The sequence below is a fragment of the Natrix helvetica genome (assembly GCF_964273705.1).
Source record: "Natrix helvetica genome assembly, chromosome: 1".
Classification (NCBI taxonomy): domain Eukaryota; kingdom Metazoa; phylum Chordata; class Lepidosauria; order Squamata; family Natricidae; genus Natrix; species Natrix helvetica.
The window spans coordinates 163,464,684-163,486,416 of NC_138548.1; the positions used below are offsets into that span (position 1 = coordinate 163,464,684).

At 41.4% G+C, this 21,733-nt stretch overlaps 1 protein-coding gene and 1 long non-coding RNA gene across 4 annotated transcripts in view; both read left to right on the forward strand.

Annotated features, from left to right (window-relative positions):
- The window catches only part of GAD1 (glutamate decarboxylase 1), a 64,528-nt gene extending 43,014 nt beyond the window's left edge, over positions 1-21,514 (forward strand). For all 3 annotated transcript variants that reach the window (XM_081934757.1, XM_081934755.1, XM_081934756.1), the window contains exons 7-17: positions 1,918-2,030; positions 3,196-3,311; positions 3,490-3,569; positions 3,751-3,805; positions 5,498-5,614; positions 6,941-7,005; positions 10,132-10,210; positions 10,997-11,146; positions 11,730-11,837; positions 12,568-12,657; positions 18,300-21,514. In XM_081934757.1, coding sequence (XP_081790883.1) covers positions 1,918-2,030; positions 3,196-3,311; positions 3,490-3,569; positions 3,751-3,805; positions 5,498-5,614; positions 6,941-7,005; positions 10,132-10,210; positions 10,997-11,146; positions 11,730-11,837; positions 12,568-12,657; positions 18,300-18,473 — 1,147 coding nt within the window. In that variant the 3' untranslated portion in view covers positions 18,474-21,514. The remainder of the gene's footprint in view (positions 1-1,917; positions 2,031-3,195; positions 3,312-3,489; positions 3,570-3,750; positions 3,806-5,497; positions 5,615-6,940; positions 7,006-10,131; positions 10,211-10,996; positions 11,147-11,729; positions 11,838-12,567; positions 12,658-18,299) is intronic.
- Positions 5,630-6,592, forward strand: LOC309382842. Its single transcript, XR_014173717.1, has 3 exons — positions 5,630-6,274; positions 6,382-6,422; positions 6,539-6,592. It is a non-coding gene; the product is annotated as an uncharacterized lncRNA (long non-coding RNA).
- Positions 21,515-21,733: the final 219 nt, after the last annotated feature.

Sequence of the window (21,733 nt, forward strand, 5' to 3'; positions counted from 1 at the left end):
CTCCCTCTCTCCCTTCCTCCCCCTCTCTCAAACACACACACACACACACACACACACACACGGAAGTTGGATTGGACTATCTCTCCTACCCCTTCCCTCTCTCTCTCACTCTAAAAACAAACCCCCCACATACAAAAGTTGGATTGGATATCTTTTCCAGTGGCTTGAAAGCAGCTCCTCTAGCATCCCCCCCCCATTCCCCTGCTGCCTTTCCCAAACACCTCCACCATTGCAAATGCAGCCTGCTGTCTGGGTGGGAAATGCCTGGAACACAATAAAGCCCACCCACCACCTCCTGCTGGCAGGCTGGGGTGAGAGGAGAGGCAGAGAAGCCGGAGGGGAGCCGAGCCGAGCCTTCCAAAAGAAAGAGGCTGGGGGGAAGTGTGTGTACTACAGCATGGCTCTTTGCCTGGCTTCCTGCCTCCTCCTGTGGTCTCCTCAGTGCTTGCTTGTGCTCTCCCTCCCCAAGTGTAGTTTGATTGCAGGTGGAGCCACGTTGACTTTTCAAACTTGTAATCAGTGAAGCTGGGCTAGATTTTTATATAGTTTTATCCAGCTGTGTGTGTGAGAGAGAGAAATGAATGGGGGCCTGGGGAGGAAGTCACTACACTTGGGGAGGGAGAGCACCAGTGAGATTAAGCAGAGTCATCCAAGGTGAGGCAGCAACTAGCTCAGCTTTTTCCTTTTACTTTTTTTCCCTCATGATGAGAGTGGTGAGGCTGTGCCTCACTTGCCTCACCTGACTGCACGTCACTGCGGCAATTAGCTCCTCTTTGCTTTGTTTCCAGTATAGTTTAAGTGAGACGTAATAGCCTACTGCTGCAACCTTAATGAAGGAAAACTTTCCACTCCATACCCAAAGTAGTTCTTCTTTAGCTTTTTCTTGATCCTCAAAGAGAATAAAATGGCTTTATGTGGGAATTTTGGTGCATGGGGGAGATAGATGATATACTAAACTATAAGATATGGGTATGTTTTGTTACTAAACGGACAAAACAGTGAATTGCCCTTTTGTTACCTGTAATTAGTAATTAGAATCTCACCCTTTTTAATTACTGCTGAGAGGTATTGATAGTGTGGCATTTATAATTAGCTCTCTTTGGAGAAAGCCAATACATTCCTGTAAATATGACTTTTTTAAAGCTCAAGTTTAGTATTTCTAATTTTCTTTCTCAGTAGCTTTCTGATGATGTTAGGATACTATTTTCAAAGCTCTGGGTTAGATAATGATTACATTTGGGAAATAGAAAACCAGCATTTTGCCAAGTAAAATATTTACAAGCGCTCCTCAATTTATGATCACAACTCAGCCCAAAATGTCTGTTGCTAAGGAAGACATTTGTGAAGTGAGTTTTGCCCCATTTGACTACTTTTCCTGCCACAGTCGTTAAGCGAATCACTGCAGTTGTTAAGTAGTAACACGGTTGTTAAGTGATTCGGGTTTCCCCATTGACTTTGCTTGTCAGAAGGTCGCAAAAGGAGATCCCATGATACTGCAACTGTCTTAAATATTAACCATTTGCCAAGCATCTGGATTTTGATCACATGACTGTGGGATTGCTACAATGGTCGTAAGTGTGAAAAATGGTCGTAAGCAGTGAAATTCAATTTTTTTTACTATTGGTTCTCTGTGGGAATGGCTTGGTGGGTGTGGTGTGGTTTGGTGGGCGTGGCAGGGGAAGCATACTGCAAAATCTCCATTCCCTCCCCACTCGGGGGTCAGCCAGAGGTGGTATTTTCCGGTTCTCCAAACTACTCAAAATCTCTGCTACTGGTTCTCTAGAACCTGTCAGAACCTGTTGAATTTCACCCCTGGTCATAAGTGACTTTTTTCAGTGGCGTTGTACTTCGAATGGTCACTAAGCAAATTGTTGTAAGCCAAGGATTACCTCTATCTATTTATGTTTGTTTACACAGGTTTACGTATGAAATTGCACCTGTTTTTGTACTCATGGAACAAATAACACTTCGAAAAATGAGAGAGATTATTGGATGGTCCAATAAAGATGGGGATGGAATATTCTCACCTGGTAGGTTTCATTCCTTTTTTTTTTAATTGAATAAATGTTTAACAATATAAAACCAATACAAATATTAGAAAAAGAAAGGAAAGAAATGAACATTAAAAAAGATCTTCCAATGTTTTTGACAGTTTTTATAAATGCATGAATATTTTACCTTCTCTGTCTAAGGTTACGTCATAATTTCCTTCTTTCATAAACTACCCTTTATAATTCTCTAACCCATAAATCGCACATTCATTTTTTTTTTTCTAATTTCAGCAAAAAGTCCATAAAATGTTTCCAGGCAGGTTCCACTCCATTCTTGCTGTCTCTAGCATCCAGTTGGTCAGTAATGCTGCAAGCCCAGTCAGCAACTGAACATAAGCAGATAGTCTGTATGCTCTTAGACCTATCATATGTAACTCAGTACAGTAACTCAGAAAAGCTTATGCTTTTAAATTCAACTTGGTTATTCTAAAAAGGTGCATTAGACTCCTTTTGATTTTTGGCTTTCAGTTAGTCTCTAAATTACTTTCCTTCAGAGGCCAAACAAATGACATTCTCCTATTTTACAACTTGCATAACTTTTAGATTTAGATTGACCTTCTTACTTATATTAAATGAGGCTAACATTATAGATACTGATATACAGTGAGTGATCTTCTATGCTTTTAGTATTGCACATTTTAATTATTGCAGTCTTCAATATTAGCAAAGTTAACTTTCCTAACCTTTCTTGATAATGTGACTTAAGATAGTCAAAATACCATATTAACTAAACCTTAATGTGCTTCTCTTTTAATAGAAATGTAAAAGTGTTCTTGTTTGCATGTAACCATGACAATATCCCAAAAACACCAAACAATTGGGACCAATAGAATTTCTGGGTCTCAATATTTAAGCAGAGATTTCCGGAAACCATATCTTGTTCGCCGCTTCCTGAGGAATGTGGTTGAATTTGAAGTTTTTGCAACTATTACCTTAAAAAAAGGTAATATTCATTACCTTAGCCTTGCGTAAAAACAGAGGTGATTATCATTAACTTTTATCGATTGGTTCATTGGATATTGATGCTTTTTGGCTACATTTGCAACATAGTCCATGAATACTGCTTATACCTTTGTGATAGAACTATATCAGACTTCTTATTTTCACGTTTCTAATACTCTATTGTTGGGTCCTTTCATTATAGGTGGCGCTATATCCAATATGTATAGCATCATGGCTGCCCGCTATAAATATTTCCCAGAAGTCAAAACCAAAGGCATGTCTGCAGTGCCTAAACTGGTCCTTTTTACCTCAGAACATGTGAGCTCAATAATTTCAATTAACATGATTGTAATTGCTGGATATTGTGATTTTTGTCATCAGCCTTGTTCTGGAGAGATTATGTCTATTTCGTTTCATTCCCCTTCTTCCTCCTTAGCATTTTGGAGTTTAAAAGCAATCATAGCAAATTAACATTATCTATTGATTGTTGTTTCAGAGTCACTATTCAATAAAGAAAGCTGGAGCTGCGCTTGGATTTGGTACTGAAAATGTGATTTTAATAAAGTGCAATGAAAGGTGAGATATTTATACATCTTTAACTGGAGGTCTTTGTGTTTATGTTCAGATTGGAACAATGCTAAGGACATAATAACAGCATCAGTGAATGCCCTACTGTTGTTTCATTTCTGTTTAGTCCTTTTTTCGTTCTTCTTTCTTGTGTGTCAGATTTGGATTTCACATTTCACTTTGGTTGCAGGGGCAAAATAATACCTGCTGATCTAGAAGCCAAAATCCTGGATGCCAAACAAAAGGTATTTTTTTTTAAAAAAAGAGGAAAAGGTCTCCTACTTAATTTTCTTGTTTTAATTTAGAATATATTTACAATTTGGACACAGTAGCATTTACTTCTAAACAAATGTGTATCAGCTTGCATTCTTCATCCAACATTTAAAGGCAGGTTAACCATAAAAGCTAATAGGCTCAGCAGCATAAATTGGAACTGAAGAAGCTGCTTGGATGAGAAGTGAAATGTTTGCAAAGGAAGAGAAAACAAGGAAGTCCAGCTGCCTTTTGGAAAAAGCATCTTTTGGATCATTATGACCTGGATGATTGAAAATCTCCATAGACACTAAGCAGTATAAATGGCCCTCTCCACTTTCCACGTGTGAATTTCCACAGGGAACTTATTCCATATTATAAGTCAAACTCTAGGGAAAAATTATTCTGATCCTTCAGCAAAGTTCTTGTGTGGTTCTTGAAATTTTATTACGTACAGTTGAAGATTAGAACATATAATTGTTTTTTAGCCAATTCACCCTATAAGAATACTGGTAATCTAAGGCAATAATTCTCATAGTAATGTCCCTTCCTTTGTATATTTCATTCCTCTTTGAATGGACTCGTGATTATTTTCTCTGCCAATTGCATCATTATTACAATTGTTTCACAGTGAGATTCACGAGGGCAACTTCTTAAAAGTTTTCACTTCCATTAAGATTTATCGCCAATTTTAGTTAAAAGAAAAGGAGCAGCTATATTTACTATACATCGCATACTCACTCTTAAGGTTACAATTTACTTCAGGAGTGTCAAAAATGTGATCAGGGCTCACTCATCTCCTGCTGGAAACCTTTTGATGTACTCTTCAACCACCTCAAATCCAGGGTCTTCAGTAATGCATGATGTGAAACCAAGTACTGTATGACCACTAGGTTGGTAGAGGTTGTACATCCCTGCTTTACATCCTGAGTGCACAAATTTGGCTGAAGGTCGCATTTAGATATTCTGGATTGTGCAGAAAACAAGATGTACACAGGTAGTCCTCTATTTAGGATCACAATTGAGCCCCAAATTTTCATCGCTAAGTGAGCTTTGCCCCATTTTACATCCCTGTTGTAACTTCAAATATCATTAAATGGTTGGTTGTAAACTGAGCACTATCTAATGTGGTAAGAATAAAAAGCAGTGTAATTCAGAGGAAATCCCCACTTCCAAATTTTTTCTTCAACCCATCTATTTTTCCCCCCAGTTGATTCCTTCTCCTCCAGTGCATTTTCTCCCATCTTATGTAGCCTTAAAATGGCTCCATTTACTGTAATTTTCATATTCTTATACTAAAATGGTGGAGAGGAGAGAGGGCCACGTAAAGGAAGCTAGGGAGTCGAGGGACTCAGGTTAAGTACCAAGACTTTGTATTTTTAAATTTGAAGCCAATGCAGAAAGATCTTGTGTCCTGATAAAAGGATGATATTGTCTATTCTCTGAAAAGTTTTCTTCATTGCTTGTGGTTATTCAATGTGTTTCCAAAGCATTGCTTCCTTTTCAGTGGATTGTAAGTATTAGATACTTTTACCTCGTCTGCTTTAGTGTCTTTGGAAAAGTCAAAGAAAAAACATGCAACAATTAAAAAGAACTTGGATCAATTGTACTTTAAGTTAGTGTGAATCTTATTTGAAAAAAGAGAAGTATTCACAATAGAGCTTCTTCTCTGTTTTTCTTTACAGGGATACATTCCCCTTTATGTGACTGCAACCGCTGGTACAACCGTTTATGGAGCCTTTGATCCTATTCCAGAGATAGCAGACATCTGTGATAAGTATAATCTTTGGCTCCATGTGGATGTAAGTAACCAGGGCTGCATAATCCCAATCCATTTTACTTGGAAATAAAGCCCATTAAACACAATGGCTATGCTTGCATGACGTTCTTAGCAAAATCAGTTGTATTGTGCAAAGTTATGTCCCATTCATTTCAAGATAGGATTATGTCCAAACTATCATTTATTAATTACTCAGCAACTTAAACTCCCCTGTCAGCTTCTAGACCAGTGGTTCCCAACCTTTTTTTGGCCACCTAAGCATCTTTAAAATCCTGATGTCTCCTCTGTGACATATAATTCTTACTTTACTCAAAAAGTGAACTCTACTCACATGGAGGAAGCCTAAAATGCCATTAACTTGGTTTCAACAAGGTTCAAATTGCCCCCATTAAAAATCAAATTGCCTCCCTGTGAGACATGGGAGGAACCACTGTTCTAATCAGAGATGAGAGAGTAGAACAGCTCTGCAAATAAGTCAACAACAGTCAGATTATTTTAGTGGTTTTTTTTTCCTTTTAACCCATTGTGGGTGGGTATCTTGCTTAAACAGTTCGCAGGAGGCTAAGCTTTCTACTGATTATACCACATGAAAACATCAATTACTGCCCTCTTTCATTTTTTTAAAAAAAGTGGGAAATTAAAAAAAAAACCTATCAAGCACTGCAAAAATGATCTGTCTAAGGCAGGGGTGTCCAAACTTGGGAACTTTAAGACTTGCTGGGTGGGGAATTCTGGGAGTTGAAGTCCACAAGTCTTAAAGTTCCCAAGTTTGGACACCCCTGGTCTAAGGCAATTAACAAACCAGTACAAGCCGGTTTTGCTCTCCCCAGGTTTCAGGAAAGCCTCCGGAGGCTGGAAAGGGCAAATAACAGGCCCAGTGGACCAACCAGAAGTTCATTCCTGAACTTCTAGTTGGCCCATTGGGGCCTTTTTTCGCCTTCCCCAGGCTTCAGGAAAGCTTCTGAAGCCTGGAGAGGAGTTGTGCGCGTATGTGCGTGCCGGGGAGGGGGGAGTCACAGGTGGGCGGGGAGGATTGAATTGGTGTGGGCACGCATGCGTGGGCAATAGCACACGCACACACAATTGTGGCACGCCATAAGAAAAAGGTTCGCCATCACTGAGCTAGGCTTTTGAGTAGTGATATATTGATTAGCGCATTATAATGCAAATAAATTATTATTGCTCTGTGAATTATTGCATGGCTAAGATTGTGAAAAACAGGTCCACCATTCCTTCTTTAGGGAGAAGTATTACAGTGAGTTTTCTGCTGAAATTAAGTATCTTTAAAAAATATTTCAAGTTCCCAACTCACCTCTCAAAGTTTACCCATTTTTCCCATCTTTTCCAGGCTGCCTGGGGAGGTGGGTTACTGATGTCTAGAAAGCATCGTCACAAGCTGAACGGTATAGAAAGGTACATAGTTTAAAATTCTGCAGGGGGAAAAATGACTTTTTAGAAATATATCAGCATAAGCATTCTCTTCCTCCAACCTCCAACACGAATGGAAGAGAGATCCCAGATGTTGTTGGACTTGAATTACAACTCCCAGCCTCCCCCCTCCTCCCCCATCGCCCTCTCAGCCACTTTGTCAGTGCTGGTTAGAATTCAGCAACCTCTGTTTTGCAAAATCTACGGTAATTATGAATATTGTATTCAGTGGCATATGTGAACCATTGTTTTAATGGGATAAATGTACCTTAGGAAAATGGGCTGCAAGAATGTCTTCAACCTGCACTAGATCATAATTAAACTAGAATTATTTGGGGACCTACCTGGGGCTAGGTTGCTGCAGTGCTAAGACCAAAATGTTGACAAATGAACATATTATGACTACATATAAAGTGGCAGAACCTTGACATAGTTTTATTTTTTGGGGAAGCAATATCACAAGGATGGAAAATACATTCAGGGCAGCTGTTGTTTTAGGATTAATTTTGCTATTTAAGAGACAATGATGATAAGCTGATGGTGTAATGAATGCCAATTAATTACTGTCAATTTTAGGCTGTTATGCTGATGCACTAATTTAATTCTTGAGAGAGCCCTCTTATGGACACAATTTTAATAGCAGTGTGGCAATTTTCTTTTCCTTAAAATACCAGCGATCAGACTCACGTTTAGTCATTATACTATTAAAAAATGCTAAAGAGAGATTCTTAATGGGACGTGGTGGCTCGGTGGCTAAAAAGCTGAGCTTGTCGATTAGAAAGGTCAGCAGTTCGAATCCCAAGTGCCAGCTTCTGCCAACCTAGCAGTTCGAAAGCATGTAAAAAGTGCAAGTAGAAAAATAGGAACCACCTCTGGTGGGAAGGTAACAGCGTTCTGTGTGCCTTCGGCATTTAGTCATGCCAGCCACATGACAACAAGAGACATCTTCGGACAGCGCTGGCTCTTCAGCTTTGTAACAGAGATGAACACCGCCCCCGAGAGTCGGGAATGACCAGCACATATTCTGCGAGGGGGACCTTTACCTTTAAGAGAGATTCTGATAAGATACAGTATCAGTACACGAGTTATTTCTTGAATTTTCAGTTCTTGTATTTTCACACAGAATCTTTTGCACACAATATATCCACATTTAGAAATGCATCCACAATAGTTCCCTCTTGAAAACCTAAGGAATCATCTTGCTATTCTGTAGTTCCTCCAGCTGAATCTTGGGGGAGCGGGGGACCATTTCTATCTATATTCATTCTTCTTAACTCCTCCAAAATGAATAGAAGTGTTGACAGATAATCCCAAAGAAAGTCTACAAGGCTACCTGAATGAATGAAATATTTTACCCTATAGTGTATACTGTTTACTGTATAGTATAGTGACTCCTCAACCTACGACCACAATAGGGATCAATACATGTTTCATTAGGCAGTGTGGTCATTAAGTGAGCACCTGATTTTATAACCTTTTTGGCTGCAATTGTTCAGTGAAACATCATGTGACAACAATTTGCAAATTTCACCGCTGGCTTCCCCACTGACTTTCCTTCTTGGAAGCCAGCTAGGAAGATCTCAAATGGCCATCATAAGGTTACAGGATGCTGCAGCCATTACAAACAACCTTGGGAGATGAAGGGAAGAGATGCAGCCTTGGAAATGATCAGATAAAAGGGGGAAGTGTACAGCTGAGTAACAGGCAAAAAAAAAAAACTTAGAAAAATACCCAACCTAACTTATCAGACAGTAAAAAGAGACAAGGGGAGATTCGTCTTTTTAGACTTGCAAGATTTTGTTATTGTAAGGCAGGCCTGTTAAACTGGTGGCCTGTGGGCCCAATACATCATGCACAGGCCACGCCTACCCTGGCAAAAAATGTTGCGATACGTCACGATCCAGCCAGCGGTGGGATTCAAATTTTTTTACTGCTGGTTCTGTGGGCGTGGCTTATTAGGTGTGGCAGGGGAAGGTTACTGCAAAATCCCCATTCCTTCCCAATCAGCTGGGACTCAGCAGGCAGAGAATAGATGGCGGCAGGGCCAGTCAGAGGTGGTATTTACCGGTTCTCCAAATTACTCAAAATTTCCACTACCGGTTCTCCAGTACAAGTCAGAACCTGCTGAATACCACCTCTGGATCCAGCCCATGACACAATCAAGTTCAACACCTGTGTTATAAGGTAAAGGTAAAGGTTTTCCTGTCCAGTTGTGTCCGATTCTAGGGTGCGGTGCTCATCTCCGTTTCTTGGTTGAGAAAGCCAGTGTTATCCCAAGACACTCTCGTGGTCATGTGGCCAGCATGGCTATATGCCAAAGGCACACAGAATGCTGTTACCTTCCCATCAAAGTGGTACCTATATATCTACTCCGTGGTGGCGCAGTGATTAGAATGCAGTATTGCAGGCTGCTACTGCTGACTACTGACTGTCAGCAATTTGGTAGTTCAAGTCTCACCAGCTCAAGGTTGACTCAGCCTTCCATTCTTCTGAAGTTTGTTAAAACAAGAACCCAGATTGTTGGGGGCAATATGTTGACTCTGTAAACTGCTTAGAGAGGGCTATAAACAGAGGTGGGTTCCTACCAGTTCAGCCAAGCAGGTAGTAACTCGGCCTGCCACACCCTCAAACCGGTTCTATTGTTGGCACTGCCATCTTGATTTTTGGTTCTGCGCATGAGTAGGACAATCTTCATTGCAAAAAATTTAATTGTTTTTTTGCACACCGAACCGGCAGTAATGCTGGCAGCAACCCACCTCTGGCGGTAAAGCATTGTGAAGCGGTATATAAGTCTAAGTGCTCGTATTTGCATACTTTCAAACTATAGCCTTACAATAAAGTAACATAAATTCATTTTGTTATGTTTTCTGTTTGGTCTGCTCGGGAGGACAACAGTTATCCAACCTTTTAAAATGTGTTAAAATGTGTGGGGTTATTGACTTTTAACTAGTCCATTTGACAATGGTTGACATATTATGGTATAACCTCCATTGTGGATGTGCAGGTTACCCCGATCTCACTGGTGCCAGGCGGCTCCTACCTGATGTTAGAGAATAAAAAAATCACTCTCTCCAATTCCATGGCTTCTCAGCACATTTCTTTGTTTTGTAGAGCCAACTCTGTCACATGGAATCCACACAAGATGATGGGAGTCCTACTGCAATGTTCTGCCATTCTTCTTCGGGAAAAGGTTCGTTTCATAAATTGAATGTTCCCTCCTATTTCCTTTAATCTAGCATATATGAGCCACAAAAACTCCTTTCTTGTTGGGACACTGCTGAGTGTCAATTGCCATGAGTGGAATTAAAGTTCCTGGTGGTAGATGTTGAGGGTAGCATAGTTAACCACAATGATTCTGAAAAGATGAGCGTTGTTCCTCTACTCTTCATTCTTAGCTGCTGGGTCTTTAGCATTTGACTAAGAAATGCTCCCTTACCGCACGTGTGGACTCAGATAAGGGGCCATTGTTATGTTCTCAGTACTATATCGCAGACTTTGGGGGTCTAAGTAAAATATCAAAGGGATAATTGAAATTTGTGTTTCCCAACTGGATTTTTTTGTGCTGTAAGGTCCTCTTGGATTGATTGGAATCAGGATCTAAACATGTAAACAGTAACAGAGTTGGAAGGGACCTTGGAGGTCATGTAGTCCAATCTCCTGCTCATGCAGGAGACCGGTACTAGGGATTCGAACCACCGAACTGCAGACCTTTCTGATTGACGAGCTCAGTGTCTTAGCCACTGAGCCACCTAGTCAGAGGTTTTAATCTCTTCTGCTAGAAGAAGCAGAAAGAGAGAAAAAGTACCGCAAGATGGAGTGTGTTGTTTCTGGGATCTTCTACTGACTCAGAAAAATAAGAGGATTTAATTCTAACGCCAATTTTAAAGCAAACACATACGCAGTAATGTTTAATGCATGCAGCACTGCATTTATCTCTTGCTTGACGTATGTTCAACAGGCATGCTTTTTACGACAGGGTATACTTCAAGGTTGCAACCAGATGTGTGCAGGATATCTGTTTCAACAAGATAAGCAATATGATATCACCTATGACACTGGAGACAAAGCAATACAATGTGGACGCCATGTGGATATATTCAAATTCTGGCTGATGTGGAAAGCTAAGGTAAATGATGAGCAAAATGCAAAACATTTCTATAGAAGCTTAACCAGAAGCCAATTCCCACCTGTTCAACACGGCTTTACATTCTTAGAAAACACAAGCATATTGTTGATTTAAATATTGGTGTCTCTCAGGTGAAAAATCTTGGGGAAAGGAGAAATCAGTTTTCTAAATATCTAAGCAAAACAATTCATGAAATTTGCACCATAATTCCTATTCTGCCTATATTTTGTGTATGATTGCTTAATCTATCTTACCAGCCAAATCTTTTTGGGGGTGGAAGGTGGGGGGGCTCATGCAAAAGCCTAAAAAGGGGACATTTTAATGAGTAGCAAAATGGTACTTTGCTCACACAAAGCCCCAAATCCTTCTTTTTAAAATATGGGCAACTGTAAAACATTAAAAGGAAGCTGTTCTATGCATACAACATTTGCAAATATTCCATATTTCATTGCTGTTCAGCTTTGGTTAACATAGAAATACATAGTTGGACTCCAAATGTCTGAGATTTACTCTCAAAACTATTTAGAGGATGCAGAAAGAATATGAGATTGAATTATTTCTTTCCCCCCTCTTTTCAAAATAGGGTACAGTGGGATTTGAAAGTCAAATCAACAAATGTCTTGAATTGTCAGAATACCTCTATAATAAAATTAAAAACAGACAAGAGTTTGAGATGGTTTTTGAAGGAGAGGTAAGTTGTAGACCGTAAAATACTTCAAATTAAATTTTTGCAATAGAAAAATTTTCCAGCCAGCACTGTTACTATTATTTTATCTTTTTGATGTCTGGTAGACAGATGAAGAATATGAAATCAGTTGAAACCAATGAGGTACATAACACTGAAATTCAATTGATTCATAACCCTTAGAAAAAGGTGTTTTATCACTAAAGCCTTGAAATGTATTTTGTTCCACTCTAGCGGACTGCTTATTATTTGTTACTTAAGTAAAGGAAAACATGCTGTTCAATGGTTTGAATCCTAGCTGAAATGGCTTTCTGCTTGATTGAGCCTCTGTAGGATTTTGAGATCCCTGTCTTAAGGTTATGGTCAGGCATGAGACAGGATTGTCAATCAAAAGGAGGCATTCCAAATGGACTGTTTATATTTCCCATGAATTTTTTATTACGAGAATAATCTGGAGAAAAGGGTAAAGATGGTGGTGATGAATTGGAAAACATCTCTATTTGTTCCTGTGCAAATTGCCTGTCTGTCAGTGATGTCCTAAGTGCTTTTGGGCACATTTCCTTGCATTTTTTTTTCACTCCATTCTTCTAAACTTTGAAGGACAAAATCAGAAGGCATGGCAAACAAAGTAACCGTGTAAGCAAGGAAAATTAATCCTCTTGATGAGTACGTTAATGAACTGCCTTTGTGATTTTTTTAAAAAAACTCTTTGCTTATTTCGTTTTATGATATATAGCCTGAACACACAAACGTTTGCTTCTGGTACATTCCGCCAAGTCTCAGAGGGATGCCAGACTCTGAGGAAAGAAGAGAAAAACTACATAGGGTAATTTTTTTTATTTTTTTATTTTTGTAAAACACATTTAAAAAAAAAGATTTTCTGAGTCAATGTCCATTACAAAGATAAACAATGTAAGAAAATGAAATAATTGCTTAAAAAACAGAATATATAAATTAAGATCCTTACAGTTTCTAGGACAGGAGTCGTCAACCTTAAACACTCAAACAGCCACAAAGGTCCTAACCAGAAGCCCCCCCATTCAATTCTGGAGCTGACTGGAAGTCCAGTTCCCCCCATCATAGCCTCCTCATAGTGTGGTGTTCTTTTTCCTCTGCTGACTGGAAGTTGGTTCCCCCACCATAGAGTCTCCTCCTAGTGTGGCGTCCTTTTCCCTCTACCTATCCTAACCAAAAGCCCTATCAATTCTGGAGCCGACCAGTGATAGGGAGCCACAACAGAGGGATGAAAGAGCCACATGCGGCTCCAGAGCCACAGGTTGCTGACCCCTGCGCTTAAAAAAACAAAAAGATTGAAACGCTCCAATGGAAGTGAGTTGAACAATTCAGAGGCAAGGCCCGTGACTCCTCCTTCTCAAATTTATATTTCCTGATTTTTCTTAACTTTTCCCAAACTTTTCCCATCTTCCAAATGTCCTTCCACTGTGTTGTAAATTCATAATATAGGATCACCCCTCATTAAGTTTCAAGCCCTGGAGTGTGTGGAGTGTGTAATCATTTCTGGGAATAATCTTGGGAGACCTGTTAGATATTTGCATAAACTGCTGTAGTCTCCACTCAGGTCCGCCACTAGGGCGGGAACAAGGGGTTGTTCTGATTGGACGGGAGGTCTGCCACATCCCTATAAAAGGGGAGCTGCACGACCCCATAGCAAGCTGGATCACTACTACTTAACTAATAAAGAGCTGTTTGTCACTATCGTCTGAAGTCTGTTCTCTCGTTGCCCGAATCCAACACTGGCGACGAGGATGGGATCGAGAGGCAGATAGGACAAAGATCTACCACCAGGATCTACGGATTCGATCCAGCCCCGGAATTCGGCGGAAATTCCGGCAGCCATCTCAGCGCGGCAAATTCGAACGCAGGACAAGATGGCGATGCACGCTCCACCGACTCCATACAACCCAATCACCGAACATTGGGAATCCTACATGCTGAGATTCGAATGCTTCCTTGAGGCAAACGATCTCATGGGAGTGCTGGACTCCCGGAAAAAGAATATGTTCCTGAGCTACTGCGGTCGAGAAGTCTTCGAGACGGCCAGGGATCTCTCGGAGCCAACCCCCATCCAGGCGGTAACATGGATGGCACTACAGCAGACATTGCAGATGCATTTCGCGCCAAAACCTTCCTGCCACGTTCGCCGCCAGGAATTCAACATGCGGAACCAGAAGGCGGACGAATCCATCAATCAGTACGTTGCAGCACTTCGAAAGGCAGCAACGCATTGCGAGTTCAGGGACCTGGACGAGCAGATCCTAGCACGCCTCATATGCGGGTTAAAGGACATTTCGTTACAAAAACGATTGTTGGCCAAATCCAATTTAAACCTGCAGATTGCGCTAGATGAGGCAAGAGCTTCGGAATCAGCGGACAGATCTACGGAAATGCTACAACGCGGGTACAGCGCAATCCAGTCCGGAGCCAGACAAACCTGCGTGCATCACGAGACCACCGATCAAGAAACCGAGGACAGTGAGTGCGAAGACAGCCATCGCATGCGCAGCAGCCACACAAAACCGGCGCGAAAAGTCGAATTCCGTTTGCCGCCCTGCGCAAGTTGCGGAGGGAATCACACCCGGTCTACCTGCCATTTCAGGAACGTTGTTTGCTCGCATTGCGACAAACTTGGGCACATTGCAAGGGTGTGTCGGAGCGAAGCCCCTACCACACAATGGCAGCCACCAACGTATCGCTGACAGAAGCCCACCCCAGGGGCTTGGCGCCTAGAGAGAGACTCAAGGGAGACAGCCGAGAGAGAGTATTCCCAGAGAGCCGAGAGAGAGTATTCCCAGGGAGCCGAGAGAGAGTATGCCCAGAGAGAACCACTGAGAACCTATCTCACAACGATAGGACAGGTCCGCACAAAGCGGCCTAAAAAGCTGAAACTCACTGTCCTCCTGGAGGACTCCCCTTGCGAGCTTGAAGTCGACACGGGATCATCCCTGACGATCATCTCATGGTCAGCGATGAAAAGGGCGATTCCAAGCCTAAAGAAGCGCCAACTACGAACACCAGACATCCTGCTTCGAGACTACCAGGGGAACAGGGTCCCCATCGTGGGTCAGGGCACGTTTCGAGTCCAGTTCAAAAACATCACAGCCCAGCTGCCCGTGACCATCGCCAGCGCACCATTACAGAGCCTCCTGGGACTGGATTGGTTCGAAGCCTTGGGGCTAGAAGTTACCGGGATCAACGCCGTGGGTAACAGCAGCGGTGAAGGAATTTTTAAGGAGTTCGAGGATGTGTTCAGCCCCGGCCTTGGTAAGTATGTGGGCAAACCAATCTCATTCAATTTGGATCCAAAGGTGGCGCCTATCAGACTCAAACCGAGGAGAGTGCCTTTTGCGCTCCGTCCCAAAATTGATAAAGAAATCAATAAGTTGGTAGAGCAGGGAATCCTTGAACCAGTGGATCACGCTCGCTGGGAAACCCCAATCGTGACCCCCGTTAAGCCAGATGGGTCAGTCCGTATCTGCGCGGACTATAAATGCACAATTAATGTCGCCCTACAACAAAGCGCATATCCTGTGCCCGTGGTACAGCACCTATTGCACTCGTTGGGGCCAGGAATTTTTTTTGCAAAACTAGACATGGCACAAGCGTATCAGCAGCTGCCAGTGGATAGCGCCATGGCAGAGGCCCAAACTATAGTGACGCACAGGGGTGCTTTTAAATGCAACCGATTACAATTCGGCGTAAGCATCGCTCCGGGATTGTTCCAAAGCGTCATGGAACGGCTTTTACAGGGCATACCAGGAGTCGTCCCGTACTTCGATGACATCTTGGTGTCGGCTGTAAACGAGGAGCAATTATTAAAGCGTGTAAGGACTGTTTTGGCTAGAATTCGAGAAAAGGGTGTCCGCCTAAAAAAGGAAAAATGCCAAATTAACATGCCCAGCATAGAATTCCTGGGTTACAGGATCGATGGACTGGGGATACACCCGACATCGAAAAAAATTAAGGCGATCCAGGACGCCCCCACACCACGAAATCAGACCGACTACACCCAAATTACTCTGCCACATCGCCCCCAGACTCTACAAGCAAAATTCAGAACTTTAGCATAGGGGATTCTGTATACGCCCACAACTATGCAGGGGTTCACTATGGATTCCGGCAAAGGTGATAGGCATCACCGGTCCTCCTTCCTACTTTTAGAATTGGAAGACGGTAGGAACTGGAAAAGACACATCGACCAACTCCGAGGTCGCCTGACACACTCCAACCTACGATCATCGAACGAAGAACTCATACCATCAGAGAGACTGCCAATACAACAACCCGACTCGCCCATCGCGGACGACTACGGCACAGCGGAGCCAGGGGTGGAACCTGAGACCAACGAAAGAACGGAGCAGCCTCCGAGTGAAGGGAATTTGCAATCCCCAGCCAGGACAATGGAACAAAAAGGACACTCCGATCCTACGCCCGCTCCTGCACAACCAGAACTATGCAGGTCCACCCGAACAAGGCAGAAACCTGCATACTTACAGGACTTTGTCACTAACCGGAACACTCCATCTAAGAGGGGAGGGGTGTTAGATATTTGCATAAACTGCTGTAGTCTCCACTCAGGTCCGCCACTAGGGCGGGAACAAGGGGTTGTTCTGATTGGACGGGAGGTCTGCCACATCCCTATAAAAGGGGAGCTGCACGACCCCATAGCAAGCTGGATCACTTCTACTTAACTAATAAAGAGCTGTTTGTCACTATCGTCTGAAGTCTGTTCTCTCGTTGCCCGAATCCAACAAGACCGGAGGAAACAAAAGTCACAGGCAGGCCAATGATTAGAACAGAGAGATAGATCAGCCCACAGAAGGAATGAAGGCTGAGGAAGCGTCTCAGAAGGGGCCTTATCTAGTTGTCTGGAAAGTGAAAGGCAAGGGAGAGGAGAACTGCTTTCAAACTTGCAAGATTTTCTTACTATAACCTTGTATACTCATGGAATTAGTTCCTTGTTGAAGGAATGACAGGGTGATAAATATCTCTCTTTTCCCCTCCTGATTCTGCCCTTTTGAAGACATTCAGTGTGTTGGCTTGGTTTTCTTTGTTGATTTTCAGAGCTTGATTAGAGACACCCTCAACTCTCTCTTTCCACTTGCACCTTTGCACCATGGTTCTTGGTCCTTAGGTGATGTAGGCAGAAGAGCAACAGCAGTCTGCTTATTTCAAGGCAGTTCAAAAAGCAATACATCGTCTGTGTGCTCTGAATGCTTCAAACTCTCTTCCAGGGAACTCTATGTAGAAAGCATTAAATATTGTAGAGTTACTATGTAGGTATCCAATGAATTATGGGTATCTTAACTGGAAATGAGTGTGAAATTCATATGCTCAATGAAAAGTCACTTGTTTCTTTTAAAATGGGTCTCTTGTATGAGACAGAGAATTGCATTATTGTTTAGTAATAAGTTTACTTACTTGGGTTTAAATATGCCTCAGCTATAACTCCAAATGCAAAATATTGTTTGAAATATAACAAAGCAACAGAACGGATATTACAAAGTTAGATCTGTAATTATCCAATTGAATTACAAACCAATAATCCCTCTAATTCATCTATATTAGGGATGAGGTTCTGCTTATTTTGCCCTGACTCTTATTTACTTAATTTTGTAGTCAAAATGTTTGTCAAAACCATTAAAATCCAGTGAATTGCTGATTTTGTTTCTTTATATACTTTTACCACCACCAAATCTGCAAGGTAGATTTTCTGCCCCAACTACCAAAATATCTTACACTGTCTCTGTGTTTGGGGTGAAGTCCTCCATGATGCTAATTAATGTTGATTTTTGCCAGGAGAGGAAATAATATGGTCGAAGTACGTGGTCACATGGTTTGTATAGCTTCGTAACTTGGTTATATTTTATAGAAACATTAAAAATAAAAGCAACAATGTGCCATCAGTGCTGTCTTCCATATCTTGGCACTCTCCCATTCTGTTGGCTTTGAAAATATCAGAATTTCAGGAGAACATTGAAAGATGTCCTGATCAGATGTACTGATACCAGGGGTGGGTTGCTGCTGGCATTACTGCCAGTTTGGGGCACAAAATTTTTTGCGCAAGTGCGCTCACTTCGCTGGGGCACAAGCTAGACAGGCACATTTGCACCTAAAAAGGTCTGTGCATGCGCACAATGTTAGAAAAGGAAAAAAAGGACATTTTTGCAATGAAGATTGTTGTGCGCATGCACACAACAGAAAATCAAGATGGCGGCGCTGAGGATAGAACTGGTTCGGGTGTGTGTCCGGCCGAGTTACTACATACTCGGTCGAACCGGTCCAAACCGGTAGGAACCCACCTCTGACTGATACATACATGAGATGTACTGATACCTTTTTCGTCCATTCTGTATTTTCTCTACACCAGGCTTTACTGATATGCTAGGGTTCTCCCTCAGAGGGAGATCTGAATCCCAAACCTCTTTTCTTTCTTGTTTCAATCTCAAGGTGGCACCCAAGATCAAAGCTCTAATGATGGAAACGGGTACCACAATGGTTGGATATCAGCCTCAGGGAGAGAAAGTCAACTTCTTCAGAATGGTGATTTCAAATCCTGCAGCCTCCAAGTCGGATATTGACTTCTTGATTGAGGAAATAGAACGATTGGGGGAAGACCTGTAATCCCCATGAGTTGAACCATAGTTTTTCTCTAGAGCGCTCTTTTCCGGTACTGGCTGTTTTTTTAACCAGTTCTGTAGAATACATTTTAAGATGATCGCTTTCTAAGTGTTTGATTCTTCTGAGACCCTCTCTTTAAAAACAATAGTGCCCGCTTCCATAGATTATTGAAAAGTATATAGGAACTGATTTATTATTTTACCAAAGGATAAACATATTATTTTGAAATGTATCATTCAACTAGTTAGGCCTAGTAATTCTAGTTTGCCCAAAAGTAAATTATATTAAGATAGCTAACTAAGAAATCTGCACTATATGTACAGTGTGACGATGTATGGTGTGTGTAGACATATTTTAATGGAACAAACACAACATACACTTTATATGTATATAAAATATATATAAATGAACAATAGGAAGCATTCCAGGTGTTTCCTATCACAGACTGCTCTTCTGAAGCTCTATTAATACCAAAGGGGCTTCACTAGATCAATCCTTGGTAGATGATAGACCAATATTCCCATTTCAGGTGTAGTACTGAAGCATTGATTCTACTGATTTTACTGAAATACCATCAGCCGTAATACTGGAGTCCATATCTTCACTCTGTATTAATTTGAATGGACAAGGCCAACCCCATATGATATATTTTTAAGACCCACTGAAATCAGTATAAATTTACCCAGCATGTTAGATTCTCACAATTTTTTCAGACGGGAGTATAAGAGGCCTGCTCTTTCTATCAAGAAGTAAGTATTTTCTATCAAGAAGTACGTAACATGACAACCAGTTTACAGGTGATAAAGCTCCCAGGTAAAGCTGGGGAAGAAAACATTTTTAAAATGTAGATTCTTAGGAACGATGGTTAATGGTGAATGTTATTTAAACATTATTTATTGATGCTTCTCTAATATGTGGAAAAGAAAGAAGAAAGCAAATCCAAACAAGTAGTTTAGCTGTATGTATGTCCCTTTAGCTGTCATATCAGGGGAATAGTAGTAGTTGAGTTGTTGTAGTAGATTATAATATTGTTGTATTTTTTAGAAATTCACTTGTGTAGATTGTGTACATTACTGTTAAATGGGGCGGGGGAGGGAAAGGAATTACATGTAATAGTTTTCCAGCAAAATAACTGTTCAGTTCTAGGTATATGAGCTATTTGCTTCTTTATATGCAAAGAATTTACCATGCTAAAGAGTTGTCTTGTATTTTCTTCCATTTGTATTGTAGCCTATTTATATAATTATCAAAGTTCTAAATAATGTTTATTAGTAATTCAGTGTAGTTGTGAGCCAAAGAGAAGATTAAAAATTAGTTGGCACATTTATACAATATGCCCTTAAAACAATAATTTAGCAGATAATTTTACTTTATCAAATTCTAGTACTACATTCTAATATTATACTATAATCTAGATTTAAGCCTAATGAAATCCTTTCACTTTAATAGAAAAGTCACTTTATTACTTATATGGTGATCTGATTATATACTGAATGCATTTTTAGTGATTCATGAATGTTTAAGCAAAGGGCCCTCTATATCAGAATAATCCACAGCCGTTGATTTATAGGAACCCTGTGGCAAGATCCCCAACGATTGGGCCGAAATCTTCTGAAGGGCTACAGTACTCCTCATTAATAGCAGAAGAAGGGTAACTGTGGCTTTGACAAGAAAAAAGAGAAGCTCAACACAAAACCTTTTAAATTTGGCTGCAAGAATTATTGCATACGTAGCTGTAAGATTCACCTTCAGTTTGTTAGCTAGGCAGCTGGAGTTTTTGCCCACACAAGTAGAAGGCAGGCAAAGTCACAGGGCAGGTAACAAGATGATTTTGATCACGTGACACCTGCTAACCAGGGGTAGGCTTCAAAAATTTTAGCGCGGGGTTCTCTCCTCAATTGCTGGATGGGCATGGCCATGGTGGGCATGGCCTAGTTGGCTCCTGCACTATGGTGGGTGGGGCGTTTTTGCCCTCTCCAGGTTTTGGAGGCTTTCCTTGAGCCTCCGGGAGGGCAAAAACAGCCTCCCCAGGCTCCAGAGGCCCTCTGGAGGCCAGAAACATGCCCGTTTCTGGTCTTCCAGAACTTCCAGTAGGCCTGTTTTTTCGCCCTCCCCGATCCTCCATGCGCACCCTGCACTTAGCTACATCGAAAATGAGCTCCGTGGGGACTCCTGGAAGGGCAGGTGCGAAGTGGGCGGTTGGAGGTTGAGAGTGGGATTTGGAGGTTCTCTGAACAGCACAGAATCTTAGCTAGAGGTTCTCTCAAACCCCTGTGAACTCCCAGCAACCCACCCCTGTTGCTAACGTAAAGCCAGAGGTGGGTTGCTCCTGGTTCAGCTGGGTTCGGCCGAACCGGTAGTGGTGATTTGGCCTGGGTCACAGAACCAGTAGTGACCTAGGATGGCCACGCCCCCAAACTAGTTCCCCGGTCTCTTCTGCTGTTGCCAGCATGTTTTGCGCACACATGCAAAGCAAGCTGGTACCAACTGGTTAAGGAATCCACCCCTGCCTAAAGCCTTCCTAAATTTCCTGCAGTGGCTGTTTAGCTTCCATTTAATGCTTTATATTTCTCATGCATAATAAACTGTAAGGATTACTTTAATGCACATTTGCACACATGTCCGCTGAGATAAATAGAATGTGTGTACATCAGAGAGAATTGTGCCCAGGTAACCATATATGCTCTTTATTGCCTGGGTTTTATTAAAACAGTGTTTTGTTGAAAATATTAGCAATATTTTAATGAATGTTTGTGTAGCTTTTCATCTTTTGGTTCCAGGGTTTTCCCAAGTGTGAAATGAGTATATTTTAAGAATCCACATGATTCTACCTTGATATTACTGTCCCCGTCACTCACTCTTTCTTTTGTATTAAAGTGATGATCCCTTCTGGAATTGTGATGTGACTAAACTATTTTCAATGTATTAAGTGTCCATATGGTATTTTACCATCGTGTGGATGGAACAATTGAGAAGCTGCTCAGAAGAGTCTAACATCTGCTATCTATAACTGATGTTCAAATGGAAATAAAAAAATAAGTGACGTCTGTATTTTTATAAATGTACTATGACATGAGCCTTTTTTCCCCCTAGCCTAGAAACATCTTTCTTTGCACAGTCTTCAATCCCAGGCTCGAAACCACTTATTTTAGTAAATGATTCCTTCTGTAAAATTGATTCAAGGCCATAGGGGAAAGACCAACTTCTCTTTGTTGTCTGATCGCTCTCATTGCAATTTAGAAATTGAGAACTAAGATCCACTT